This window comes from Coenobita brevimanus, chromosome 26, assembly GCF_032717465.1.
Source record: "Coenobita brevimanus isolate Jiangsu-jjx chromosome 26, ASM3271746v2, whole genome shotgun sequence".
Lineage (NCBI taxonomy): Eukaryota > Metazoa > Arthropoda > Malacostraca > Decapoda > Coenobitidae > Coenobita > Coenobita brevimanus.
Genome location: NC_136979.1, coordinates 8,662,757 through 8,684,926, shown reverse-complemented (window position 1 = coordinate 8,684,926; position 22,170 = coordinate 8,662,757). Strand labels below are relative to the sequence as shown.

At 44.1% G+C, this 22,170-nt stretch overlaps 1 protein-coding gene across 1 annotated transcript in view; it reads right to left on the bottom strand.

Annotated features, from left to right (window-relative positions):
• Positions 1 to 22,170, bottom strand: part of LOC145394175 (trichoplein keratin filament-binding protein-like) — a 112,278-nt gene that overhangs the window by 49,512 nt on the left and 40,596 nt on the right. Inside the window, exons 6-7 of the mRNA XM_080268158.1 lie at positions 13,633 to 13,655; positions 3,320 to 3,375 (exon numbers count right to left, since the gene is read on the bottom strand). Coding sequence (XP_080124284.1) covers positions 3,320 to 3,375; positions 13,633 to 13,655 — 79 coding nt within the window. The remainder of the gene's footprint in view (positions 1 to 3,319; positions 3,376 to 13,632; positions 13,656 to 22,170) is intronic.

Below are 22,170 nucleotides of genomic sequence, written 5' to 3'. Positions count from 1 at the left end.
AACTTCTATCCCACTGATTTCTTCCTGTCTTCTCACCTCACCTCCTTCTCCCAGTCATTCCTCATCCACTTATACTCGCATTACTTCCATCATTATAGGTACACCAATAATTCCTTAAAGTGTTCTCTCCATCTGCTCACTCTTTCTCCCTTCTCCACTAGTAATCTACCAGCTCCTAGTCTCCACTCCCCACATGACCCACTTCCACCCCTGTCTTACTCTTTTTACCTCTTTCCGTAGTTTCATTTTCTTTTACCAGTCCCACCAATTTACACTCAAGTTCCTTCCAAATTCCTCATCCGCTCTCTTCTTTCTTGTACCCCTTACTATTCCTTTTACCTCTCTCTTTCTTTTTGCATATTGTAACTCTCTCTTCCACATCTCAACTTCTTCCATACCCCTGTTTCTCATCCATTCATTGTATGCTTTATTCTTTTGTGCTACAGCCTGCTTCACCTCTTCATTCCACAAAGCAGTTCCTTTACACCCTTCCATCTTCTCTTCATCCCACACACCACATCACATGCTGTACACATTTATTCTGTGAATATCCTGCACACACCTTCCACTGCTCCCATCCATGCTCAAATTCATATTCATCTAATTGTTCCTCCACTTTCCTCTTATACTCTGCCCTCTTCTCATCCTCTTCAAAATCTTTCCACTCTCCTTGCAAATACTCCTTCTTCCTGTCCTTCCTCTTCTTCTATTTCTCCTGATCTCAATTGGATCCTGAACTTCTGGCTGACCACCAAGTCGTGGTCAGAAAGTCCACTCCCCCAACCTCTATAAAAGCTCTTGCATCCATTACACATTTTCGCATCCTTTCATCCACACACACATAATCATTCATTGCCTTCCTTTCATCAGCCAAAGTCCACCACCCACCCTTCTCATCAAGTTCATTATGTATACCAGTGCATCTGTTTTTAATCATAAACAGGCCATTGGCTATCACCAACCCCCTCCCAGCAATAAATGTAAATGTCCACTAATTACCCACCGCCATTCTCATCTATCTCAGCAGGCACACCCCACTCACCAACAATTCCATCCACCTTCACATGACCTCATTTTTACCATTCATATCACCAATCAAAAACACTCTCTCTATTCCTTCCAAACTTTTCCATGCACACTTCCATATTTCTGTCCAGAACTCTTCTCTGCTCTGCTTGCATGATCATGCGTTACGCATACACACACACACAATCGCCCACATTTGTCTTCCAACTTTTAATCTTACCCACACAATCCTTGGAATCCAACTGATCCATACTTTCTTATGCTCTTCTTCCATATTTTACCCACAACTATACATATTTCTTCTTTTGCCCTCTCTTTCTCACCTACTCCTGCACATATACCCCATCCATACTCCCATTCTCTCACACACACACACACACACACACACACACACACACACACACACATATATATACAGTATATATATATATAGAGAGAGAGAGAGAGAGAGAGAGAGAGAAGGCAGCCACCGCTCCCTGTCCGATCAGCGAAGTTAAGCAACGTTGGGTCTGGTTAGTACTTGGATGGCTGACTTCTGGGAACACCAGAAGATGCTGCCAGGCTGGTCGCCTCTGCACTAACTGTGTCAAGTGGAGATATTGAAGGATTAGTGCCCCTCTCAGCAAAACCAGTAACTCTGAACCTCTATTCTGCCACTCCCGGCTGGGATACATGGCGTCTGGCATTGAATGGAAATGAATCATATGTGTGTGTATACTAGTGTGTGTATATATATACTGTATATATATATATATATATATATATATATATATATATATATATATATATATACAGTCGGCGCAATGGAAGTCTGGACCCTCTAATTCGTACCATATATTTGGTAGGGTCCAAAAGAAACGTCAAAAGCAAAATTTTCCTGTAGTTGGTGGATTTTTCATATACTTCTATTAACTTTACAGGCTTACCGCTACATGCTGTGACTTTATGAGCTCAGTGCCTGGCCTGACTTTGGATGGGAAAGCACATCAGATTTTCTTGTCCTGCCTGGCCTTTGTTAATTTCAGTTTTCCTCGCCATTGACAGACCCTCCTTTGTTTGGTGAATCACGAGATGGGTTCCAAGCCACTACCTGATGCAGAAAAAGCCCGAATTTTAACTATGAGAGAGGAAAATGTTAAAATTAATAATATTTGTATTCGAATCAGGTGAGGATGTCTACCGTTATGGCACCTCGCTTTTCTGCCCGCCACCTGGCTAAAAACACAATTCCCCAACATAAAGACAGGCTGGGATCTAAAAGAAGACATCACCAACTACAGACATGTTAACTGAAGCAAGCTGTGATGTGCCATCCATGTTTGATTCTCCACTGCTAGATAATTGAAAGATATGTACCCAGAATTTCCACAAGATACACCTGAAAGCACCATACAGCATCGACTTCAGAAAGACTTCAAGATCCCCAGCTATACTGCTGCACTGAAGCCTCTCCTCAATTTTTTACATTTTCCTCTCTCATAGTTAAAATTCGGGCTTTTTCTACATCAGTTAGTGGCTTTGGACCCATCTCCAATGTATAGGTTCACTGAGGTAAAGGAGGGTGTGAAAACGAGAGCTTTGAAATTAACAAGGGCCAGGCAGGACAAGAAAATCTGACATGCTCTCCCATCCAACGGCCAGGCAGGCACTGAGCTCATAAATTCACAGATTCATAGCATGTAGTGGAATGCCTGTAAAGTTATTAGAAGCTACCAGAAAAAAATCCACCCGACTACAGGAAATTTTCTCCCACACATTTATTGGACCCTACCAAATATATGCTGCGAACAGTGTCCTGACTTCCATTGCGCTGACTGTATACGTATATACTATCTACCTATCTACCTGCTAGACGCCTCAATCCCTGCTTTGGGGTGGCCACAAACAAATCGCCTCCAAGTCGCCCTGTCCCCCGCCATTTCACCACTCCTGTCTCCCAAACTCAATCTCTCATATACCTCTCCACCTTCATCTCTTCCATCTCATCCTCGGCCTCTCCCTCCCTCTTCCCCCTCCACCTCACTCACATACACCTCTTCTGCCAGTCTTTCACCCTCCATCCTCCTTCCATACTGGCTCGTCTCACCTCAGCGTGTTCCTCACATCGCTCCCTATCAAGCATCCACATCAACACCACAACGTCTCTTTATATCCTCATTCGTCAGCCTATCTCTCCACATCTGGACTCCACAGGCTCTTCTTAAATAACTCATTTCCAATTCTTTCCTACTCTTGACTTGTGTCCTTCCAAACACGTCAAAGCTTCACTCCCATACGCTAGAGTTGGTATCACAATACTGCCCACAAGTAACCTTTTCACATCCATGCTCACTTCCCTGTTTCTCATCACTGCTTTCAAAGAACCAGCAACCTTTCTTCCCTGCTGTACCCTTTTCAAGCACTTCACCCTCCAAACCTCCATCCTTACCAATCACACTACCCAAGTACTTAAATGCACTCCTCCACATTTTCCACCCTCACCATCCAACCTCGCAGCACATTCACTGACCCCCACCTCTCTCAAAGACCATCACTTTACTCTTCCCTACATTCACCTTCAGATTCCGTTTCTTACACACTCTCTCAAACTCATCCACTAAGTCCAGCAGTTCCCATTCGTCTTCACTCAACAACACAGTATCATCTGCAAACAACAGTACAGGGAGTTTCCAAAGTTCACTATCCTCTCTCACCAGGACCACTCCAACATCCAATACCCTACCTTGTACCTCTTTTATTGTCCCATCCAAATGTACAGATTGAACAACCATGGAGACATGACACATCCCTGTTTCAACCCAACTTTCAAAGAGAAAAATTCACTTAGTTCACAATCCACACGCACTGCAGCAATCGCACCATCGCTATACTCTTCTACTAATATTCAACAACTTCCCATCTACTCCTATATATTCTTGCACTAATTTTCCACAATCCTTGTCTATCCACCCTGTCATATGCTTTCTCCAAATCCATGAAAGCCGTATACAACTTCCTTCCCTTCTCTAGCAAGTTCTTCCTACTAAAGATCTAAGAATGAATATCTGATCTACACAACCTCTTCCCTTCCTAAAGCCTCCCTGTTCTTCTCCAACTAATTTCTCTGTTCTTTCTCTAACTGCTCAATGGGCATCCTACCATACACTTTTCCTATTATACTAAGAACATAAATGCCCCTATGATTACCACACACTTCTTTTTCCCCTTTTCCTTTGTGCCAAGGGAATAATTATATCTGATCTTCCAATCCTCTGGGACTCTATCTTCCTGAAATAATCTGCACATCTTCCACATCCATTCTACTACTATCATTCCTCCTCATGCTTCAGCATTTCACCACCACACTCCATCAATTCCTGGGGCTTTTCCAGCAATTTAACTTTTCTTCATTGCTTCCACAACTTCTATCCTACTGATTTCTTTCCTCTGTCTTCTCACCTCCCTCCTTCTCCCAGCCATTCCCCACCCATTTATACTCGCATTACTTCCATCCTCTACGTTCAACAATTCCTTAAAGTGTTCTCTCCATCTGCTCTCTTTTTCTCCCTTCTCCACTAGTAATCTACCATTTTTTTCTTTCACTCCCCTGCTAACTTCACTTCCAAAATCTGTCTTACTCTCTTTCCCATCTCCTCCTGAACATTTTCTTACAGTCCCTCCACCTCTGCAATCCAGCTCCTAATAAATTTTCATCCACTCTCTTTTCTACTCTCTCTTACTAATCTTTTTCACCTCTCTCTCTCTTTCTACATATAACTCTCTCTTCCGCCTCTCAACTTCTTCCACGCCCCTATTTCTCATATCCATTCATTTTATGCTTTCTTCTTTTGTGCCACAGCCTGTTTCACCTCTTCAGTCCAGTATATATATATATATATATATATATATATATATATATATGTACATATGTATACTGTAGTCCCTCCAATATCCGATGTAATAGAGTCAACGGCTTGTCAACTGATAGTGTGATCCTGGTCTGGATATTGGGCCTCAGCCTTCTGAACTTGTACTCCAGGACCCTAACTCAGAAAAACACAATCTATGCAACTACCTCTGGACATGCATAGCACCTATTTAAGGCCCAAATCACACCAGTAAGGGACATAAAAGAATTGAAAATAAATGCAAAAGAACCATAAGTCAAAGTTCTTCTGCAAGGTTTATACAATATTCAAATAAACAATCAGGGTATTTACAACAAGTCCCTGGCTCCTGGACTGGTAGTTATGGACCCTAACTCATCCTAACTCAGAAGAACACCTCCCTACTGCACATGCATAGCAACTACACACCATCTGCAGCCAATAAGGGGACAGAGAAGAGTGAAATGAGGTGTTAGAGGTAAGTATGGAAAAAACAATTCAGTACAATATGAAACATTCTGGGTACTTTCAGCAAGTCCTCACACATCTCAATGAAACAACCGCCTCCTTTATGACTCCACAGTAAGAAGGAGTTCCTGAAGCACTTGCAGTACTCCTGTCCATGCTGTCTTCCACTGAACCTAGTCATTTGCACTCAGAATTCCATTCTCTTAACACTGCGCACTCTTGTCTTACTTGCGCTCCATTGTACCTTCAATGAAATAAGTGTTGCACTCTGCACTTTAAGTCTTTCCACCCCCAAAACCACATTAAACATGCACACTCGTTACTTCTTCTGTTACATTTGTTGTATCCACAGTTTTACCTTTTCACTCAGAACTCTAATTCCGTTAACACTATGCACTGTTTTTTTCACAGCACAACACCAAATTCCCGTGTGGTCTAGTGGAGAAGTTCTTATGGTGCCTAAACAACTACTGTCAGAGCTTGAGAGAAAAGCACATGCAGGTGATTCAGGGAGTGCGTCTCAATCGTGGTGATGGCATGCCCACTCGGTAGACGACTCTGAAGAGAGTGGCGCAAACTCACAGAGCGCACTTCACCGTGCCTGGATGCCGGGCTGTGGCTCAAAAGCACAGGGCCTGTCCTTGGGGAGGCAATGGAGTGGAGCTGTTGTGGGCTGGGCACAGCGGGGGTCATGGGTCTGAAAAAGCTGTCAGCCGTTGATTGATGCAAGGAACGACGATTCTGATGATTAATGATGCACTGCCTGAAAGCATGCACTTCCTTCCACAAGTCCCAAGGGCCCCAGCTCCCTGTCGCAGTCCTGGTGTTCCAGGTAGTCCAGAATGAACTCTAGGTGTTCCCCGAGTGCGCTCAGCTTGGGGATGGCTGGAGTAGTGTCACGCTGAGAGGAGTCTGCATCACCGTACCTGTCCTTGTCGGAATCTTCAAGCTGGGTACTGACATCTCCAACTGAAGATGCAATCTCGATATCAGACATGGTCTGATACCCAGGATCCTTCCTCCACGTCATCCTCTGACCACTCACGCACTTCGTCCACACATCAACATCGCTGCTACAGCACAGACGTGCATGGAAGTCATCCAATGCTTCCAAAACCCAGGTACCAGGAGCTTCACATCTGTTCCGAGAAGCATTTAGAACCAACCATTTTCTAGAGTCTTGACAGGGACTTCCTTCCATCCACTGGCCCAGTTGTAGATGGCAGGCGCATCTGAAGTTGTAGCGGCGAAGGTTTTCCAAAGTCCACCAGTTCACATGTCCCGTCCCTCCCTGCGTTCGTCCTCATCGACAACCATCACCTCGTCCAGGAACTTCCTTCGGTACAGACTCTTCGTTGCCACGATCACTCCTTGGTCCATTGGTTGGATGAGAGCAGCAGGTATTAGGTGGCAGAAACATGCACCTACTTCTACCATTCTCATCCACCTAGTCCTTTGTCGCACGTGTGCTAAGGTGCATTGTCGAGGAGAAGGAGGGCCTTTACCCGGTTGCGTGGGATTCCCAGTTTCTCCGTCAGGTAATGGATGACCTCCTTACACTAAACTGACGTGGAACCAGTCTTTGAAGATCTGGACTGTGAATCATGCCTTCAAGGAATGGTACCAGACGACAGGAAGGACATCCATCACCCCACGAAGACACCGAGGCTGCTTTGCACAGGCCAACAATAATGGGCTTAAGCCGGTGCAAACCGCTAGCATTAGGCACAAAACACAAAGCAGATATCCACAGACCTTGCAGTATGTCGGCACAGATTCTCCGTCTCCTCAGCTAGAGTGTTCGTAGGCAAAGAGCTATAGAATGTTTCATTTTCGCCATGCGTAGTAGACTTCATCTAGAGTGAGGCCTTCCCTGTCTCATCAAGACCCTTCACCCAGTGCCGAAACTCGTCAACTCCACTCCTCGTTGGTGGTCTCAAAGCGCTTGCCACAGACCACGGCTGGTAAGGCCATGTCATAACTTGAACGCCAAGAGTTCATCCTTCTATGTTTTGAAGTCTAGGGCTACATGAAGCTCTTCATAACTTCTCAGCAGCAGCCTTCAGCTCCGTGCCATGCACCAGCACACCAGCAGCAGGTTGCTGCCGATACCAAATCAACGTAGAGTGGTCGACTTCTGCATACTCTGGGAGTATACATCACCTTCCTCTCCACGTTGCATTTGTTTTTCAATGAGAAGTTTTCCAAATGTGTACTGCATAAGATTGTCTCAGAACCCCACACTTTGATATCAAACAAAGTAGACCGGACCAGGTTGAATTAATGGAGGATACAGTCAGCGTAGACCATCCCGGCATCCACCTTGTCCAATATCTCCCTCTTCTTCTCCTTAGTCAAAACCACTTCTCTTTCTCTTCTCAGGCAGCGGGGCCATCATCATACACACGAAATGATAGTGGCATCAGACACAGCAGGAGAGCTCAGTAGCAGGCAAGGCACCACCAATAAAGCAAGCACGTGGGTGGCCATGATGACAAGCATGCACACACAACAAGAGACGGGCAGTAAGTGGAGAGGATGCAGGGGCGCTCTAGTGGATGTCGGCAGAAGAATAATCATGAATCAGAACACAGCTCGCTCAGACGCCACAGCCAACTGTAAACTATGGGCGGGAAAAAGTCGGATTTTTTTCAATTTTTTGCTGTTTAACCCATTTTGCAATATTGGATCCCTCCATTGAAAATGTCCGTTTATGTTAGGGATGTCCAGCAAATGGGCTTCCAGATACCAGGGATTATTATAAATATATATATATATATATATACAGAAGATCCCCACGGTACATAAGTTCTGAGTACTATCCCCTTTGTACACAAGGACATATTTTTCTTTTTTTTAAATTTTGGTGGTTTTTGCCTAGTATACAAATTGAACTCCTTGCACTGAGACTGGGCAGTTGGTGAGTGGGCTCCAAATCCGGGGTTACCCTAAGCACGCCCACAATGCCTCCCTCAAGAAGCGATGACCACAGCCACGCTCTGCCCACCTTGTGATTACGATGCTGCTCACTGCTTATGTGATGCCTACATGCGCCGCTTGGAGGCAAGAGTGGTAAGAGTCCCAGCAGAGGGAAAAAACACACGCTACATCAAAGATGAGGGTACACTCACTGTTCCAGGTATGTCCCCGTGTACTCTGAGGCTATTTTTTTTAAAGAGCTTCCAGGATGTCAAACCGTTCCCTCCTGGAAGAGGATATGCACTGCCCATGCCATGTGAGATTCAAGTCATTGTGAAGAAGGAGAAGAATGAAGGGTTAATACGGCCATTGGCAAGGAACTAGGCTTGACAGAATCATCTGTGAGAATTATATGGGCTAACATATGTCACATAAAGAAGACTGTAAACATATATGAGATGACGGTATTGGACGGGAGAAGGAGGCTGACCAACCAGGTTATAATTCTTACTGAGTGGTATCTGGCTACATTTATTCTGAGGAAGGAGAAGGAAGGAATTCCACTGAACAGGCAATTGCTATGAGGGACCAGGCCAAGATTTTCTACTAAGCTGTGAGCTCTGAAGCATTGCAGTTAAGAAACCACGGAAAGTCTCCGTGGGATGGCTTTGCCACATTCTGAAGAGGAAGGAGCTATGTCACATTCACCTCACGGGGGATGTGCATCAGCTAACACGAATGCATGTCAGGGATCATCCAGCTATCCTAAAGGGTATAATCAATGATGAGGGCCACAGCAGGGACCAAATTTATAATATCGATGAAAATATGTCTCTATACTACAAGGCTATGCCAAAGTGTACTTATATTAGTAAGCACCAGCACCAGGCCCGGGGGCAGAAAAATCAACAAGAGAGCAGGATAACAGTCATGTTCACCGTGAACTTATCAGGCCTACACAAGATGCGGCCTGTTGTGCTGCATACTGCAATACACCCTAGATATTACAAGAATCTGCGTTGCATGGATGACAGCAGGGTATACTAGTACAGCAACTCCAATGGTTGGACAGACGAGTGGCATCATTTCCGAGTGGCCTGTTGCATGCATTTCAGTCCTGATGCCAAGGAAAATTTCCAGGAACTTGGCATTCCCTTCAAGGTGCTTCTTGACCTTGATAATGTCCCAAGTCATCCAACCTGGCTAGCAGACCACAGCAAGGAATGCAAGATCGTTTTTCTGCCCTCAAGAACTGACTGCTCTCATCCAAACTGCTCAGTCCACATTCATGTTTGTAATGGTCAGGCAGTTGCACCACCAACGCCTCTACCGTATCACCTCCGCAGCATGACTGATCCACACTGTGAGAATGTCCTGGCAATTCCTGACTTGAACACATCTGGGAGTGATAACATGGACACCGAGGATGGCCTGGACCCACCACCCGCTTCACCCACTTCATCCTCACTCATGCACATCACCCGCACAACCAGTTTCAACTCCTGAGAAGACTATTATGGTTTTTTGGCGGTTATTCCAACCTCAAGGACGTCTTCACTCTCCTGTTGTCCTCTTGGGCAGATATAACCACTGCAACACTTAACCATGCTTGGCGCCTTCTCGCACCGCACCTGTGTGAATGCCGTGCACTGGGGAAGCGACTTTCAGTCCCTGGGTCGCTGCCGAAGCAGCCACTCTCCGCCGCACAAGTTGTGCCTGGGTTTCCAGGCTGTCATTCTGGAGGAGATCAGGGGTTTACATTTGGCAGCAGTGGAACAGGAACCCCAGGAAATCATGCAGCGTAGTGGACAAGGCTGACGCAGAGCAGGAGATCTGCAGCAGAAAAAAAGCAATACCAGTGATGGCAGTGAACATCTGTCCATGATGGAGATCAGCTGGGTGTCAGTGTGTCTTTTAGACACTTTAGGAAGAATTCAAGGACATCGAACACTCTCAGTTGTGAGTGGAGGAGGTGATATCTTCACTGGACAAAACCTTCCTCTACTACACCGACAAGTACAACCAGGAAGTAAACAGACAGAAGCAAACACTACTCACCCGTTACCTTCAGCTTGGAATAAAGTGAGGAATCACTCCCTTCAACATCAGAAGAGCCTATGTCCTGAGGAGGATCATGAGACCATTCAGTGTGAGAGCCTGAAGATAGACTTTGAAGGGCTGCAAGCCATGAACTAAATGAGTGCATGAATGGTAAGAAAGTGTCGAAAGCCTAAAGATGAAAGTGGTGAGGAAAGTGATGTGTTGGGTGGTGTGGTGGGTGAATGCAGGAGATGCATCGCCAGGTGCCTCATCCTGCCACGGATCCTCTTCCTCACCTCCATCACGCCTGTTATCCTCTTGGGTAAAGGTGAGCAGCCATATTCATGTTGGTTTAGTTAAGCCATATCCTTGTTGATTTACCTAGTAAAGCCATAATATTGTTATTGTTCAGAACCAAAGGTAATATGTCTTAGATAGTTTCCTCTGTACAGCAATAATAATTAGGTCCAAAGTGTCTTATTAATGCCCATGAAGGGGGGTGTCACTATAAGGTATTTTTTTTCCCATTAGTTTATGTATCTTCACAGTATGCGAATTCCTAGCACGCGATGTCCTCTCTGCCACACCATATACTTTGCGCATTAGTGGACAAACCATTCATTCATCTATTGCTGGATGTCTGAATCCCGTTTGGTGTGGCTATGAACACCGCCCCTGTTGCCCTGTCTCTGCCATTTCACTGCCTCTGTCTCCTCAACCTTCACACCCCCTCTCTCATATACCTCTCCACCTCTATCCCTCCATCTCACCCTATCCCCAGCTCCCCTCCTTCTTCCTCCATCTCACTACACATACACTCCCCTCGTCAGCCTTTCACCCTCCATCTTCTCCACATGGCCAAACCACCTCAGTGTATTCCTCCTAACTCTTCCTATCACATCCACATCCACACCACAGTGCTCCTTTATATCCTCATTTGTCAGCCTGTCTCTCCATGTACACCACAGGGGGAGTACTTTATATATCTATCTATCTATCTATCTATCTATATACCTAGGCTGCTTCCCTACAGGAAGGGGAGGTGGCTGATATTAGACAACACACTCCCTTCCATTTACTCATCTATTCAAACACATTCATCAGCATTTTAGCCCCAAAGGGGAGAAGGGGACAGATCCTCACTGCACCACACACACACAAGGCACAACTGCGCAGTGAAATCAGTGACATCCGCAGCAGGGCCCGACAGCACAGCTTCCTGGTTTACCCCTTTCCACATCATAATTGACCAGTCCCCTTACCTGCACCTTACCTAATTACTTGATCAGACCTAATGCTGGAGAATATCCCCTCAGGGGCTGCATCATCATTTATTCATTCACAATTTCTCTCCATTTATTTTTGTCATGCACATCCCTCTTGCATCCAGCGCTCTCTCCACACTGTCCATCCATCCTATGCTCAAGAAGTCCCTCTCAGCCTTACACCTCTCACATCAGATCTAGTTATCTTTTTCACCAATTGCTCATTATCCATTCTCTCCATATGCCCAAACCATCGCAACACCCGCCGCTCAACTCTACCTGTAGCCATCTCCCGAACAACTCCAGTTCTCCTTCGTACTTCATCATTTCGCACTCGATCCATACAAGCATCACTCCACACATACTTCTCAGACACTCCATCTCCATTACATTCAAACTTTTCCTCTCTGCTACACCCATATTCCATGTTTCAGCCCCATATAACCCAGCCTGCAAGCAGAACACCCTCATACAGCCTTCTCATTACATCCATTCTAAGCTAACGACATTCGAACACTTTTTTTTAATTCCTCCCAGCACCTTTCCTATCGTATTCATTCTAAACTTCACTTCTGTGTCTATACTTCCATCCACAGCAACATGTGACCCTAAATATTTAAAACACTCTACCCCTCCTCAAGCAACCCACCATTCAAAACTATGTTCATCCCCCTACCATCTACCAACCTCGTACGCTTTATCACTCTTTACTCTTATGCTCATTTACTTTCAATTTCCTCTTTTCACACACCCTTCCAAACTCCTCTACCAGTCTGTCTCAATCTCTCCTCTGAATCAGCCACCAGTGCAATATCATCTGCAAACAGCAGCTGCTTCAGATTCCACTCTCCGCCATCAACATTCACCAGACTCAGACCACCACCTAACACTCTTGCATTCACCTCCCTTACAGCACCATCCATATAAATATTAAACAACCAAGGCGACATCACACATTCCTGTCGGGCCCCACTCTCAATGGGAAACCAATCACTTACAGCATTTCCCACTCTTACACATGCTCTACTATTTACATAAAAACTTTTCACCTCTCTTTTAGTAACCTACCATCAAGTCCATACAATCTTAAAACAGTCCACAATGCCTCCCCATCAATTCTATCTTACTTCTTTTTCTCGAAATCCATGAAATGCCCAAAACACATCCTTTGCCCTTCACTAAATATTTTTCACAGATCTGTTCCCACAGCGAACACCTGATCCACGCATCCCCTCCCTCTCCTAAATCCACACTACTCATCGTCAATCACTCCTCTGTACCCTCTCTGCACTCTCATAATTACCACTTCATCATACACCTTACCTACAACAGTCAACAGACTTATACCCCTAAAGTTAGTACATTCATACTTATCATCCTTGCCTTTATACAGTGGGACCACACAAGCACTTCGCCCAGTCAATTGGCACCATACCTTTCAGCTAAAGTACACATTCAACAATCTTACTAACCAGTCAACAATAGCCGGAAGCTTCCAAATCTCACCCTCACTCATTAGGGCCAGCCCCACATCCACTGCCCTACCTTACACCTCCTTTACAACCCCATACAGATATATATATTAAACAGCCATGGAGACATCACACACCCCTGTTTCAGTCCCACATTGAGATCAAAGAACTCACTCAGCTCACCATCCACTCGCACCGTAGCCCTAGCTCCCTCGTACATACTCTTCACAGCACTCAACAATTTCCCCTCCACTCCATACAGTATATTCTTAATACCTTCCACATACCTTGCCTATCTATTCTGTCATAAGCTTTCTCCAAGTCCATGAAGGCAACATACACTTTCCTTCCCTTCTCTAGATACTTCTCCACTAAACATCTTAGAACAAATATCTGATCTACACACCCTTTTCCCTTCCTAAATCCCCCTTGTTCTTCTCCAACTAGCTCCTCTGTCATATGCCTAACCCTATCAATGAGTATTCTACCATATATTTTACCAGTCACACTAAGAAGGCAAATACCCCTATGGTTACCACATACTTCTCTCTCCCCTTTTCCTTTGCACAGAGGAACAATTATACCTGATTTCCAGTTCTCTGGAACCCTTCCCTCTTCCCAAGCCAATCTACACAACTTCCATATCCACTCCACAACACTCTCACCCCCATACCTAAGCATTTCACCACACACTCCATCAATTCCTGGGGCCTTTCCCAGCTTAATCTTCTTCATCGCTTCCACTACAAAATAATATATATAAAAAAAAAAAAGGTAACTGATAGTGCCATACACCTGAAGTTTGCTAATTATCACCTGGCAACACCCCACGTGCAATTGATCGCTAATTTTCCCTGGTAATTTCCCCTTGAAATATGCCGTACAATCTATTCTCATAATAAAAATATACATAAGAAAGGAAGGGAGAAGCCTAAGTGATATTTACATTCACCTGGAACTACCTAATTTCCTGCCAATCATTGCACAGCATATAAATTAGCAGCTGTCACCTCGCTGACGTTGTCAACCCTTGGCGGCCCCATATCCGCCTCGTCATTTAGTTCAGTGTTGTTTCTTGAGATGAAAGCATGTAGCACTCGTGCCCATCCATTTCCGCCGCTTCTAGAGGCCCCTGTGACCTCTACCACTACTAAACCTCGTGTGGGAAGGGGTAAAGGAGGCGTGGCTGAATCGGTAGAGAGGCGGCCTGCGGTCCTAATGGACCCAGGATCGAATCCCGGCTGGGGCAGGGAACAGTTTGAGGATTTGAATCTCCTAAAAGCAGACTTTCCTGATCTACCAGATGACCCGCCGACATGTCGTAAAAATACCCCCGCTAATACCAATACACCAATCCTGTATGAGACAGCCCTAGCATGTATTCAATATGGATGGTGGGTGTTAGCGCCGAAGTGGTGACATGTGGAGGTGTAGGAGGACTACTGGGCCTTGGGATAGGTCAGTGCCCCCAAGCAATAGGCTCTGAAGCCTTTGCCCAGAGTCGGACACATAAAAAAAAAAAAAAAAAAAAAAAAAAAAAAAAATGACTGCTGTGGAGCCTGAACTGGCTAATTTATCCATGATAACGATGGACAGTGACTACAATCTTTCTGGTGAATCGTGCGATGAGCCAGTGGAGGAAATGGTGATAAACTATGAATGCTTCAGTGTCCCAGGTTCATCCTGGCTCCAAGGGAAAGGAGCCCTTATTTACTGGAAGTGACAGTGTATAACATAGTGTAAATAAAATAGAAATGTAAATAATTACTAATAAGAATATGAGTACAAATACTTGGAGTAATGACAGTCACAGCTTTGCTCCCTACGCTAGTATACTGAACGAGAAAGGGCCTGGAGTGAAAAAAAACTACTATTACTGAAGGAAACTTTTGGATAAATACTGTATATATATGTAAGTGTAATAAAGTAATAGGAATATAAAGTGTGAGTGTGTTTATGAATAATAAATGACAGAATACCAGCGGGGAACGAACACAAGTGGGAAGCTCGTATGCACTCGTAATTTTCATTGCTTTCACAGTTTTTTTTTTTTTTAGTGTATGGATTCCATGGTTGTTCAATCTGTACATGGATGGGGTAATAAAAGAGGTACAAGGTAGGGTAGTGGATGTTGGAGTGGCCCTGGTGAGAGAGGATAGTGTTTGGAAACTCCCTGTACTGTTGTTTGCAGATGATACTGTGTTGTTGAGTGAAGACGAAGGGGAGCTGCAAGGCTTGGTGGATGAGTTTGGGAGAGTGTGTAAGAAACGGAAAAAAAAGTGAATGTAGGGAAGAGTAAAGTGATGGTCTTTGAGAGAGGTGAAATCAGTGAATGTACAGCGAGATTGGATGTGAGGAATTGGAAAATGTGAGTACGTTTAAGTACTTGGGTAGTGTGATGAGTAAGGATGGAGGTTTGGAGGGTGAAGTGCTGGAAAGGGTACAGCAGGGAAGAAAGGTTGCTGGTTCTTTGAAAGCAGTGATAAGAAACAGAGAAGTGAGCATGGAAGTGAAAAAGTTACTACATGACAGTATTGTGATACCAACTCTAACATACGGAAGTGAAGCTTGGACGTTGTTGGAAGGACACAAGTCAAGAGTGAGAGCAGTGGAAATGAGTTATTTAAGAGGAGCCTGTGGAGTCACATGGAGAGACAGGCTGACGAATGAAGATATAAAGGAGCGTTGTGGTGTGGATATGGATGTGACAGGAAATGTTATGAGGAACACACTGAGGTGGATTGGCCATGTGGAGAGGATGGAGGGTGAAAGACTGACAAAGAGAGTGTATGTGAGTGAGGTGGGAGGGGGAAGAGGGAGGGGGAGGCCAAAGATGAGATGGAGGGGTGGGGTGGAGAGGTATATGAGAGAGGAGGGTGTGAGTTGGGAGCAGGGCAGTGAAATAGCGGGGGACAGGGCGAGTTGGAGGCGATTTGTTTGTGGCCACCCCAAACGGGATTGTGGCATCTGGCAATAGATAGATAGATTCCAAACTGCTTGAAAATCATAGAATAGTGTTTCTAGTGATAATATCAGACTGTGGTAATCATATTATGGGGTGTCGGGAAGTGTAAAGTGGAGAATTCGTTACCCAACTTTAGAAGTCTCCACAAGTCCTACAGTACTCAATGAAGGCTCAATAAACATCTCAAGAGAAAGCTGAAGGTATGTGCCATATGCACATAAAATTATAATAATCTAGGATTGATAACTGATTTTTGGCAAATATTTTTAAAAAGTCAGTCAGAGAGCGAATATCCTCGCGGGACACGCAAGGAGCGCAAAAACATGCCCGCACTTAAGAGGTTAAGAAAATTTTGCCCTGAATCCTGATTTTCTATTAATAATTAAATTAAATACAAATTTTTAATTAATTTCAAATAATTAGCTGTGCAAACCTATATGGTGATAAAGATAAAAACAGTTTCCAATTAAACTTGCTGATTCGGTCCAAGATTGAGATCACATTTGATGATTGCGTGTTTGTATCTCTGTTAGCTGATGAGTGGTTGGCTCACCTTGTGGTGTTCCATTCCTTGTTCATTTTCCTCTTTTTCCTCAGCTTTCTGATCTTCTTCTATCATACCCTCCACATTCTTGTCAACAACTGTCTAACCAACCATTCTTAGGGTTGTAACTAGCAAAATACCGCTATTGTGTCAGTTTTAATATTGTTATTGTGTGCGTTAGTATTTTATGTACTGCGTATGTTAGCTATGTTGATATAGGTAGCCTACATTTCAGAATGCTCTAGAATATCAGAATAACTTCAGACAATATTGAAGAATTTGGACAAAGTATGGTAATAGTCCAGGGAATGGTATGTGGGGCTGGACTTTTGCAATTCCCGGACTTCTGAGGTTCCCGGACTGGTCTCTCCCCCTTTTAGTCCAGAAAATCGAGGGTCGAGTGTATTGTATATTGTGTTATGTGGTAGGTGGGGGCACTCACCATCCACTCACTCAATGTAGTGCTGCACTCAGGTGCCTGCCCTTTCCTCTCATCCTTCATTCTTTCCTTCCTTCCTCTTCTGTCTTTCTTTCTTTCTTTCATTCTTTCCTCTTCCTTCTGTCTATGGATGACTCTACACTAAGCGACAAGCCAAATAGTTTCCTGTTCACCAGGAAACCATTTACTACTCTGGGTGGTAATCATATAACCAAATTATGGCACCCAGTGGTTTCGTGGGTAATTAAGGCACTCCAATCGGAATGAGCTGGTGCAGGTTTATATCAAAGGCTTGGTTGGGGTTTACTGCTCACGCAATACCACTCAAGGATGAGTGAGGCTGGTCATTCTCATCTTAAATGTCAGGACCAACTTTCCTACCCCCATGCTCCTAAACTCCTCATGGGACTACACAGATTAGCTGATGATGTGTATTGATGACTTAATGATGATTGCAGAGAATGAGAAGAAGGCAGACGGAAGATTTGAGAAGTGGAGAGATGGAATCGGGTACAAGGGTTTAAGAGTACACATGAATAAAACAAAAGTGATGATATCCAGGTCTGGTAGCAATACTGTCGAAGCAGATAGAGTATGGCCTTGTGCAGCTTGCCACATGGGTGTGGGAAGTACAGGTAACTCCATTTTGTGCTGTGTTTGTGACTAGTGAATGCATAAGAAATGTAGTGGTATTAGAGGCAGGCTGAAAAATAGTGCCGATTTTGTGCATGCAGTGCACTGGAGTGAGCATGTATAGATTGTGAGGTAAGGAAGGAATGATCTTACTGGAGAGTCTCTTGACTGTGTGGAAGAGTTTTGCTATATGGGGGACATGTTGTGGAGCTGGAGCTAGCTCTGTGGCTAGGATAAGGAGTGGTTGGAGGAAACTCAGGAAGCTGTTACCTTTCCTGACATTGAGTGGGCTCTCACTCTGTGCTAAAGGGTCCTTGTATGCAGTATGAGTTAGGAGAGTAATGCTGTATGACAGTGAGACCAGGCCAGTAAAGAAAGAGGAGATTCCTAGGCTCAAGCATACAGAAATTATAATACTGTACTGTAATTAGATGGATATGTAGTGCATCCTTGAATGAGAAGCCTGGGGGGTTAGGAATGAGACTGACGAGTTGAGAGGAAGGACGGAACTTGAATGTATTTACCTATTTGTAGTATACAGGAATTGAGCAATGCTCGTGTTGTCCTGTCTCCATATCCACATTTATCAAGTCTACCTTTACACACATGAATGTTTTTCTCATGCACCACCTCTTTGTCTAAGTCGTTCCAAATATTTAAGTATTTACCTAATATACCTAATTGTGATATACACGGATTGTACTATGCTCGTGGGTTTACGTCGCTGTATTAGTGTTATGAAGAGGACTAGACTAAGGTGGTTCAAGCATGCTGAGATGATGGAAGATGACCAATGGGTGCAGAAGGTGAGAGGGACCAATGTTGTGAGTGAGACTGCAGGAGGCAGACCAAAAAGGACCTGGAACGAGGACACAGAGGTCACCTCAAGGATATGGGATTGAACAGGGAGGCTACAAGAGATCAAGCAGCATGGAGAGCCACCATTAGGTGACCAAGCCTGACTCATGCAAGTATGTTGGAGCCTTTGTAAATGAAATGAACGAAACATGTACTGTGTAATATGTACAGTGTATATAGCATGTACAGTATACAGTACAATATGTCTGAAGAAGGTTTGGTGTGTAGTGTTTAACTTAATGTGTATGAACAAATAGACACTGCTTCAAAATGACCCAGTTGATGTCTATTAGCTTTTTTATTGGCTACAACTCAACTTAAGCAGTTTGAAAGAATTCCTGTGATAGGTTGAGGAAAAACAGCTGATGTTGTGTATGAGGCTTATCCAGTTTTATGAAGATTCCTGCGCCCAAGAGACATGATGTAAAAGAAAAAAAAAAAATGTTACAATGTGACTATGATCTCCTTCCCAATGTTTTGATTATTGCCCAAAAGTGATCTCAAAGGCATCTTGTTCATCCAACCTCACAAGTTCTGCAAAGAGCCCCAGTGATATAGCTACAAGGTGTTTCAATTATTCAGCCTCAGATTCACAAGGGTATCCAAACTTGATTTTAAAATGAGCTACAAAAACTCCAAGCCACAAACATCCCCAAAAAATCACCAAGAAATACTCTAACACTGACAAAATTTGGTAAAGATCCTACAAAACTTTTGCTAATTGGACAAAAAATATCTCAAGATCCGGCTATAAAGTCACAAAACTGGCAACTCTAACAATGATGTCCAAGTGTAGGATGGGAAGATCTCCATATGAGATGAAGAGAATGCCTAAAAGTCTAAGACTACTATGACAGAAAATGGAAGCTATGAAGTATATCAAAGAATACAATGATGCACTATCTATCTATCTACTGCCAGACGCCTCAATCCCGTAAGGGGTGGCCAAAAACAAATTGCCTCCATGTCTCCCCGTCCCCTGCCATTTCACTGCCCTGCTCCCAGCTCACACCCCCCTCTCTCTCATATACCTCTCCACTCCATCCCTCCATCTTATCCTCTGCCTCCCCCTCCCTCTTTCCCCCTCCACCTCACTCACATCCACTCTCCTCACAAGTCTCTCATTCTCCATCCTCTTCATATGGCCAAACCACCTCAATGAATTTCTCATAACGCCATCTATCACACCCACATCCTCACAACAACACTCCTTCACTTTCTCATTTGTCAGTCTGTCTCTCCATGTAACTCCATATGCTTCTTGTGTCCTTCCAATAATGTCAAAGCTTCACTTACATATGTTAGAGTTGGTATCTCAATACTATCATGCAGCAACTTTTTTACTTCCATGCTCACTTCCCTATTTCTTATCACTGCTTTCAAAGAACCAGCAACCTTTCTTCTTTGTTGTACCCTTTCAAGCACTTCACCCGCCAAACATCCATCCTTAATCATCACATCATCCAAGTATTTAAATGCACTCATATTTTCTATTTCCTTATCATCCAACCTAACTGTACATTCAGTAACTTCATTTCTCTCGTAGACCATAACTTTACCCTTCCCTAGATTCACTTTTAGATTCTGTTCTTGCACACTCTCCCAAACTCATTCACCAAGCCTTGCAGTTCCCCTTCATCTTCACTTAACAACACAGCATCATCTGCAAACATCGGTACAAGAAGTTTCCGAACGCTGCCCTCTCATTAGGGCCGCTCCAACATCCACTGCCCTACCTTGTATCTCTTTAATAACCCAATCCATATACAGACTGAACAACCCTGTTCCATTCCAATATTCAGACAGAAAAATTCACTCAGTTCACTATCCAAAAGCACTGCAGCCTTAGCACCCTTACACATACTCTTCACAGCATTCAACAACATCTCATTTACACAATATATTCTCAATATTTTCCACATTCCCTGTCTATACACCCTGTCATATGCTTTCTCAAAATCCATGAAGGCTGCATAAAAATTCTTTCCCTTCTCTAAAAAGTTTTCCACTAAAGACCTAAGAATGAATATCTGATCTACACAACCTCTTCCCTTCCTAAACCCTCCCTGTTCTTCCCCAACTTATTCCTCTGTTATTTCCCTAAGTCTGCCAATAAGCATCCTACCATATACTTTTCCTATTACACTCAGATTACAAACACCCCTATGATAACCACACACTTCCTTTTCCCCTTTTCTTTTGTACGGGGGAATAATAATTGTACCTGACATCTAATCCTCCGGGACTCTACCTTCCTCCCAGGCCAATCTGCACATCATCCATATCCATTCTACTACTATCTCTTCCCCATGCTTCAGCATTTCACCACACACACTCCATCAATTCCTGGGGCTTTCCTCATTTTGACTTTCTTCACTGCTTCCACTATTTCCATCCCACTGATCTCTTCCTCCCTTCTCACTTCCCCCCTTCTCCCAGCCATTCCCCAGCCACTCACACTTGCATTACTTTCATTCTCTATGTTGAACAGTTCTTTAAAGTGTTCTCTCCATCTGCTCACTTTTTCTCCCCTCTACATGAGCAATCTATCATTTTTATCTTTCACTCCCTAACTAACATCTTTATAACCCTGTCTAACTCTCTTTATCTCTTTCCAGAGCATTTTCTTACATTCCTTCCACTTTACACTTAAATTCCTTCCAAATTCCTCATCCACTCTCTCTTACTAATCTTTTCATCTCTCTTTTCCCCCCTACATATGCCTCTCTCCTCCATCTCTCAACTTCCTCTATGTCCCTGTTTCCCATCCACTAACTATATGCTTTCTTCTTTTGTGCCACAGCTTGTCTCACCCCTTCATTCCACCATGCTGTTCCTTGCACCCCCTTTCATCTTCTTTTCACCCTACACACCACCTCACATGCTGCACAGATTTCTTCTGTGAATATCCTGTACACACCTTCCACCTCCTTCATCTGCTCCAAATCATATTTACCCAGTCATTCCTCCACTTCTCTCTTATGTTCTGCCTTTTTTCCATCCTCTTGCAACCTTTCTACCCCACTTGTATGGACTACTTCCTCCTGTCCTTCCCTCCTTCTATTCCCCCACTGTATTTGAACCTTGATTTTCACCACCACCAAGAGGTGGTCAGTAAGTCCACTCCCCCAACCTCTGTATGCTCTTGCATGCATTACATACCTTCTCATTCTCTCATTCATGCACACATAATCAATCACTGCCTTCCATTCATTCAGTACACCACCCACCCTTCTCATCGTTCACCACACGTACTTGTGTATCATTTTGTGCCTAAAGAGGGTATTGGCTATCACCAACCCCCTCTCTGCACAAATGTCCACTAGAGCACTGTCATTCTCATCCGCTTCTGCAGGCACACCCCACTCACTGACTACTCCATACCTTCACATTCCATACATTTCTATTCATATCACCAATCAAAAACACTCTCTCATTCCTTTCAAACTTTTTCATGCACACTTCCTCATTTGCCCAGAACTTTTCTTTCACTCTGTTTGAACAATATTGCATTGGCCCATACCCACACACAATTGCCCACAATTATAATCCTATCTATCTATCTATAGCCCGACGCCCTAATCCTGCAAAGGGTGGCCGCAGACAAAACGCCTCCAAGTCACTCTGTCACCCACCATTTGACTACCCTCCCCCCAACTCACCCCCCCTCCCTCA